The sequence below is a fragment of the Triticum dicoccoides genome, chromosome 1B, assembly GCF_002162155.2.
Source record: "Triticum dicoccoides isolate Atlit2015 ecotype Zavitan chromosome 1B, WEW_v2.0, whole genome shotgun sequence".
Lineage (NCBI taxonomy): Eukaryota > Viridiplantae > Streptophyta > Magnoliopsida > Poales > Poaceae > Triticum > Triticum dicoccoides.
This window is the reverse complement of record NC_041381.1, coordinates 137,078,570-137,086,310: the sequence shown is the minus strand read 5'-3', so window position 1 is coordinate 137,086,310 and position 7,741 is coordinate 137,078,570. Positions and strand designations below refer to the sequence as shown.

General features: G+C 44.8%; 1 protein-coding gene across 1 annotated transcript; it reads right to left on the bottom strand.

Annotated features, from left to right (window-relative positions):
* Positions 1 to 4,321: 4,321 nt before the first annotated feature.
* LOC119350237 lies at positions 4,322 to 7,654 on the bottom strand. Its single transcript, XM_037618166.1, has 4 exons — positions 7,093 to 7,654; positions 6,128 to 6,240; positions 5,921 to 6,015; positions 4,322 to 4,534 (listed from the first exon to the last, which is right to left on the bottom strand). Exons 1-4 carry the CDS (start codon positions 7,652 to 7,654, stop codon positions 4,498 to 4,500), a joined length of 807 nt encoding a protein of 268 aa, XP_037474063.1. The 3' UTR covers positions 4,322 to 4,497.
* Positions 7,655 to 7,741: the final 87 nt, after the last annotated feature.

Sequence of the window (7,741 nt, the reverse complement as noted above, 5' to 3'; positions counted from 1 at the left end):
CCTTCGAGTGTTGGTCCAACCTGAGCGATGTCCGGCGCCCCTTGGGCAACCAGGGTCTATGCCAACCCGATGTCTGGCTCATCCCGTGTGCCCTGAGAACGAGATATGTGCAGCTCCTATCGGGATTTGTCGGCACTTCGGGCGGCTTTGCTGGTCTTGTTTTACCATTGTCGAAATGTTTTGCGAACCAGGATTCCGAGGCTGATCGGGTCTTCCCGGGAGAAGGTATATCCTTCATTGACCGTGAGAGCTTGTGATGGGCTAAGTTGGGACACCCCTGCAGGGTATATTATCTTTCGAAAGTCGTGCCCGCGGTTATGAGGCAGATGGGAATTTGTTAATGTCCGGTTGTAGATAACTTGACACTTGACTTCATTAAAATACATCAACCGTGTGTGTAGCCGTGATGGTCTCTTCTCGGCGGAGTCCGGGAAGTGAACACGGTTTGAGTTATGCTTGGCGTAAGTAGTTTCAGGATCACTTCTTTATTGCTTCTAGCTTCTCCACCGTTGCGTTGCTTCTTTTCTCGCTCTCACTTGCGTATGTTAGCCACCATATATGCTTAGTGTTTGCTGCAGCTCCACCATATTACCCCTTTTTCCTACCTATGAGCTTAAATAGTCTTGATCTCGCGGGTGTGAGATTGCTGAGTCCTCATGACTCACAGATTCTACCAAAACAGATGCAGGTGCCGAGGATACCAGCGCAGATGGCGCAACTGAGCTGAAGTGGGAGTTTGATGAGGCCCTTGGTCGTTACTATGTATCATTTCCAGATGATCAGTAGAGGAGCCCAGTCGGGACGATCGGGGATCTAGCATTTGGGGTTGTCTTCTTTTCATTTGAATTTGACCGTAGCCGGTCTATGAGTGTATTTGAATGATGTATGATCTTAATTATGTATTGTGTGAAGTGGCGATTGTAAGCCAACTCTCTTTATCCCATTCTTGTTCATTACATGGGATTGTGTGAAGATGACCCTTCTTGCGACAAAACCACTATGCGGTTATGCCTCTAAGTCGTGCTTCGACACGTGGGAGATATAGCCGCATCGTGGGTGTTACATTTGTCCAGGCTTATCCTTTGCTACATAAAGGATTGGGCCACCTTGCTGCACTTTATTTACTTTATTTACTTTTTGCTCGTTACTATTTATCTTATCACAAAACTATCTATCACCTACTATTTCAGTGCTTGCAGAGAAAATCTTACTGAAAACCGCTTATCATTTCCTTCTGCTCCTCGTTGGGTTCAACACTCTTACTTATCGAAAGGACTACGATAGATCCCCTACGCTTGTGGGTCATCACAGCGTGGGCGCGAAGCACAGCGCGGACGTTGGCAGCGAGCGCATATGCCCATCATTAAAATTGAGCTTCTCGAGCTGATCTATGGCGGGGGATCGGAACCACTCGTCAAGATTGGCTTGGTCCTTGCCATTGGAGTGGAACTTGCCCGTGATAAGGCCTCTGATTGGGCCATGGTGACTGCCGAGGATCTGGGAGAATGCATCCAAGCTTTTGTGATAGCCATGGCAGAGCTCGTGGGCGTCGAGGAGGTCGACAGGGGTGAGGAGCCATAGGGGGCGCCACCGCCGGGAAAGGGCGGCTGTCCTCGCCCCATATTTGATTGGGAGGAGGGATATGATGACTCTCAACATATCATCAGGGAGGTTGCTGATGAAGTCTAGGCTTGCTGGAGTCGCTTGCGGTTCTTTCTCGACCCGCCTCCGCTTCTTGGCAGCCTCGTTCTCCACCTCGTCGGCGGCGACGGAAACCTCTATCTCCATATTCACGTCGTGCTCCGGTGCACTTTGAGGACTGAGAGCGGCGTCGAGGATGCGGACGAAGAGAGAGGATTGTGTGTGTGGCGAGGATGGGGGTGCGACCGCTCGGCGCGCCATTAATACAGACCAGTGGGAGCGAGGCGGGTGGCGGTCAAAGGCTGTCTCGCTTCCTAGTGAGCCTGCACGGCGGACTTCTGGCATTCCTATACCATCATTTCACGGAGCGAGGTGGGCGGCGGTCAAAGGGCTGGCTCGCCTCCCGGCGAGCCTGCGCGGCGGATGGCTGGCACACCTACCGTCATTTCACACAGCTACTAGCATGCCCCATACGGTGAGTGCATAGCGAACATGCGCATGAATTAGATAGTGGTAGTGATTTTAGTTGCAAAAATTAGATATTGCTAGTGACTTTTAGCCGCATATTTTGACAAATCGTAGTGTCTCGTGGCTTAGCGTTGAAGTCTGGCTTTAATTTGCATACCGTAATCAATCTGAACCGTTTGCGGTGAAGAGATGCACAAATCCTGCTTTCAACAGCTCGCACGCTTCGCGGTGAGCCTCTCAGTCAGCATGAGCACCGGACTGCGCTCACACGCCTCCCATTCAGTCAAACAGATGTCCGCATGGCACCTCCTATAGCCATTAAAACCAAGACACGTGGTGTCACGTAAAAGGTTAATAGAACGCACACGATTTGAATTATACAAACGTTTGAGATATTAAAGTGGCAGTTATTTGTTTCAAAATGCCTTTGTTGGCTGTTATTCGAGTGCGCCTTCTCTCAAAATGGACAACAAAAACACCACAACATGTCGGGCGCCATTCCATGATAGCATGACAAGTTTCATGAATTTCGCACTTGTTCTGGATTTACTAGAATTAAAAAACAAAGTATCTTAATGTTTTGCCGGCAATCAACGTTGCCCTGGTGTTTGAAATTCATTCTCATTTCTTGCATGGGGCCTAAGCATGCACCCAAGGACACAGATTTAATTTTCCAACCAATTTATATGCACTGGAGCATGTGCATTTAGTTCAAATTTGAATTATGCACATAAATGCATTGAAAACTCAATTAATGCATAAAAATGTCCAAATGAACCCCCAAAAATCCCAAAAATTGACACAACAATCATGTTGTTCTCTGTTGACACTAGAAAAATTTTGAAAGCAATAAGAGGCAGCGGATATCATTTCGTCCCCAAAGGTAGGACGTTACCTACCAAAACCATCAGGCTTGTTGTGATAAGCTTTGGTTTGTGAGAAGCATATCCCCAAACCTGCCCCAAATGAGACAAAAAAAAATAACCACGGTATGTTGATGCTGCTCCATGATAGCATGCCAATTTTCATGAATTTCAGACGAGTTTTGGATTTATTAGAATTTAAAAACAAGAAATCTCAATGTCTGCAGCCGAGTGACGGTGCAGAGTGTCTGACATTTGTTCCCATTTCCTGCATGGGACCTAAGCATGCAACCAAGGACACAGATTTGAATTTTCAACCAATTTATATGCATTAGAGCATGTGCATGTAGTTCAAATTTGAATTATGCACATGAATGCATAGAAAACTCAGTTAATGAATAAAAATGTCCAAACAAACCTCGAAAAATCCCAAAAATTGACACAACACTCGTGTTGTTCTATGTTGACACTACAAATTTTTTGAAAGCAATAAGAGGCAACGGATATTGTTTCGTCCCCAAAGGTGAGACGTTCCCTACCGAAACCATCAGGCTTGTTGTGAGAAGCTCTGGTTTATGAGAAGCATATCCCCAAACCTGCCCCAAATGGGACAAAAAATTTACCATGGCGTGTTGATGCCGCTCCATGATAGCATGCCAAGTTTCATGAATTTCAGACGAGTTTTGTATTTACTAGAATTTAAATACCAGGTATCTCATTGTTTGCGGCCGAGTGATGGTGGCTGGATGTTTGACATTCATTCTCATTTCTGGCATGGGACCTATTTAAGCATGCAACCAAGGACACAGATTTGAATTTTCAACCAATTTATATGCATTAGAGCATGTCCCTATGGTCAAAAGCTGACGGTCGTAAACTGAAATTCATGACCTTCTTTGTGATATGTAAAAGGTCGTTGGTTCTTTTGACCAATTTTTTGGTCACTAGCAGCCTCCCCAGGCCACGTAGGATCCAGCGTGGCAAGCTAGCATGGATAAGAATCAGCCCGGTCCAATTCGATGTTTATATGGGCCGATCTCATTAATTCAGCCCATTTATATATATTTTTCATGACGATTTTTAAAAGCTACATGGGCCTAGCACAACTATTCGGCCTTTTTATTTTCTAGGTCATGGCCTTTTTGGCTCAACAATTATGTTTTTTTAAAGACAGATCCAGTAGTTAGATGGGTCCCAATTGAGTGGGTCCCAATGGTGAGGGTCATATTCTTCAGATTTCAATTTTATCCCAATGGTGAGGGTCATATTCTTCAGATTTCAATTTTCTAGTAAATAAAAACAAATATTTAAATCAAAACATACTGAAAATAGAAGTAATACTTCAAACAGATCAAACAACCAAATATGGTACATTACAATCAAACATAGTTCACACCACGTTTATAATCGAACATACTTCACATCAGGTTTACAACCACCAAGAACACAGCCAAATATCAAAATATAACTATCTATAAAAGTATAACTAGCTCCAATGAGCTAGAACTAAATGCTTCTTCACTTTTCATCCTGGAGCTTGCGACATGAACAAATGCCAGCATCTACATGTTATAGAACAGAATGGTTAGGAACAAAATAAAAGCAATCAATGAAACAGAACAGGACTGCACCAATAATATCACAGGAAGTTCCATATGAGCTAGAATATGGCCAACTGCACTATGCACTGCTCACACATGGATATATGCCTACTAACATCAACATACTGATCTAATACAGAGCAGAGGCATCATGCATACCCTAAGGATATACATACAGATGGCAGGTTGAACAGATACATGAAAAGGCAAATTAAGTAACTCCACATTGGCACATCACGTTATTCAAGATGATGTGCTGCATATGCAAAATAAATCCAGAAACTATAACAGGGAACAAACATGATTGCTTTATTCCTTTTGGATTTAAACAGGAATATGGTGTCCACCTTATACTACAACATCATCATCAGGATTAAAACAACACATTTATAGTCAAGAGTGCTGAATGAGACAAATGTCAATTGAAACCAACTAGAGCAGGTGAGCCAGGGATAAGTAGCAGCAGGAAAATAATGGTACATTCACAACTTCAGTTTAGGTAAATATCACCACATGTATCAGTATACAAGCAGCAATAGTATCATCGAGCACAGCAAAATAGCAGCTTGACCGATATAATTCATAGCTCTGAAGAAAGAAAGAAAGAACAGGTTCAGCTAGCTATGTATTCATAGTTGAAAGCTAAGCAATTTGTTTGTTTATGCTGTAACTGACAGACCTAGTACAAGAAACAAGCAAAGTGAAACAGTATTGACTAATTCAATGGCAATACAAGCTAAGCTACTTAGCTAGTAGGTGACCATCCAATCCATGATGCAGTAGCAGGTGCAAATATGATATGATGTGAAGAAGAAGCTAGCTGGAGAGATTGGGGATGAAACCAAAATCACAAACCATTGTCGGACCTCACATCACCACTGTTTTATCGTTTTATAAGCAACTGGAAACTATGCAGAGCAGAGCAGACCGGACAGTAAAAGAATTATCAAGCAGAGCAAAAACAGCAGCGTGGCCATCAACTCATAGCCCTGAAGAAAGAAAGAACCAATAGCTAATAAAATACATAGCTACTACAGTTCAGATTTTGATAATAAAACTGACATGTGTAATCATATAGCTAATAAAATACATGGCACAATATGAGTACATCTCCAAACAGCTAATAAATCCCATAGTACCACAAGGACCTGCACTGTAGTATATCTTGCAATGCAGGTTTTTCACTGAACAGTAACATCCCCTACATAGTAGTAACCAGGGAATTAATTGACGATTGGTAGAGCAAAACAAAATTACAAGCACTACTCGTAGTAGCACCTGCAACAGTTTTTGACTGAACATAAGATTGCTTATATTGAAATAACACAGACTAAGAACTAAGGTTACTTTGTTGTAACTCTCTCTGTCATGTTATGCCAGGTGTAATGTGACATCACAATACCACAGAAGAATACAGTGACGATACCACTCAAATCTAGCAGCTGCAAAGATCAGATAAACAGGGTGAGTTCTTTGATTTAGACTACTACTCGTAGTGTAAGTTTCTATGTTGTACCCTGATAATAACTGGACCCAGACTTGATCTCTGCATACCTTCTTATTCACCTGGTATCTGATGATTCGCCGCTTCGCTTGCATCGTCCGCCCCCTTATCTCGACCAATGACTTGCTGTCGGAGTTTGACTTGGTTTTGAGAGCCTGGTTCCCTACAATCAAAACAATGCAGCAACACGTGAGACAGACTCCTGGTGTGTCTGATTTGGGTATGATCAATCTCCTTCTGAATTGAACTCTAAAGCAATATAGTTATATGTTGGACCACTCTAGTTTGGAAGACGAGAAAAATCTTAGGAATTCTGGAGCAGAGAAAAACAGCTGCACACAGATGGACAGGTGATGTTTCTCTTCTCTAAAGAATTTACTGAGATGATGGAGCAATGAGTTGAGTCCAATTCCTACACGGCCATGTACCTGTTCAAAAAAGAAAACTACGCCTATCTGTGACATACATTCCCAAACAGCCTAGCAAAGCGAGGTAAACAAGCTGTGGATCCTAATTATATAGCCGAGAACTAACAAAATTTGCTCACGTAATATGTGAAACACACACATATTCGTTTGCACATCCAAAGTGTGTCACGTACTGGAGATGCCTCTGACCGAGAAGTGCAAATCAGAATCACGTATGGAAGGACACTCCCATCAGCACGTTTGATATTCAAAAAAAATATCATCACGTTTGTTGTACTGACACACAATCATTTTCCAATTTTATCTCAAAACCAATCAACACAAGCTAGCCACGCTACACATCCCAGCTAATTGCAACTTGGCGTTGTAAGCAATAATCGGCAAGCCTTTGCTGTGCCTCAGCCCTCCGTCGACAGAACAGCAAACGTTTTAGTAGCTTTTGACCAACCAAGACATACTGCATAGAACAAAACATGGTAGGAGATACTGCAGAAAGTAAAGCTGCCTCTGCATCTGCGTACAACGCTAGATCCATCTTAACTCGCGGGAACAAGCACACATCTAAAATCGATAAAGCCGGGATATACCTCGGGTGCCGTCGCGGAAGGCCTTGGCGACGCGCTTGGGCATCCTGCGCATCCCCTCTCGGCGGTCGTCCTCGCCGAGCACCGCCAGCAGCGCGCGCACCGTCTTGGCGTGGTAGGGCCCGTAGAGGTACTTGGCGTGGAAGTCGTAGAGGAAGAGCACAGCGCCACGCCTGATCGGGGAGACGGCGTCCAGCTTCCCCCGCGGCAGACCCAGCACCCTGTACCTGAAGCACTCGGGCTTGGTCTCGCCGCTGCACATGAAGATATACCCCGCCGGCAGCGGCGGGACGCTGTCTTCAGGGGGTTCTGCCGCCGGCTGAGGCCCCGGGCTCTTGCGCGCCGGAGGGGGGAGGCGTCCGTCGCCATGGACATGGAGGCGGAGCAGGGGAGAGTGGGCTAGGGCTTTGGATCTCCATCTGGATCGGGGAGACGAGGTGGATGGCGGCGCGATGCGGGAGGGCGAGGGGAGGGAAGGGATCGTGGTGGGTGGGTGGGAGACGAGGGCAGGGGGGATAGATGGTGGGCAGGGGGTGGATGGATGGATGGATGGCCGCCACGTCATTGATCCGGGTCAGAGCTAGTTCCACCAATAAGAATAAAGAACAACAAATTGTGTTTTCATTTTTGTTTTTCTTCTACTTTTTCACAT

Excerpts from the sequence above, each read along its gene's own strand:
- LOC119350237 (XM_037618166.1), bottom strand. The coding sequence starts at position 7,654 with ATGACGTGGCGGCCATCCATCCATCCATCCACCCCCTGCCCACCATCT. Across the intron at positions 6,241-7,092 it reads CTTCCGCGACGGCACCCGAG|GGAACCAGGCTCTCAAAACC; the intron begins GTATATCCCGGC and ends TTTTGATTGTAG. Across the intron at positions 4,535-5,920 it reads ACAGAGAGAGTTACAACAAA|ATGCTGGCATTTGTTCATGT; the intron begins GTAACCTTAGTT and ends TATAACATGTAG.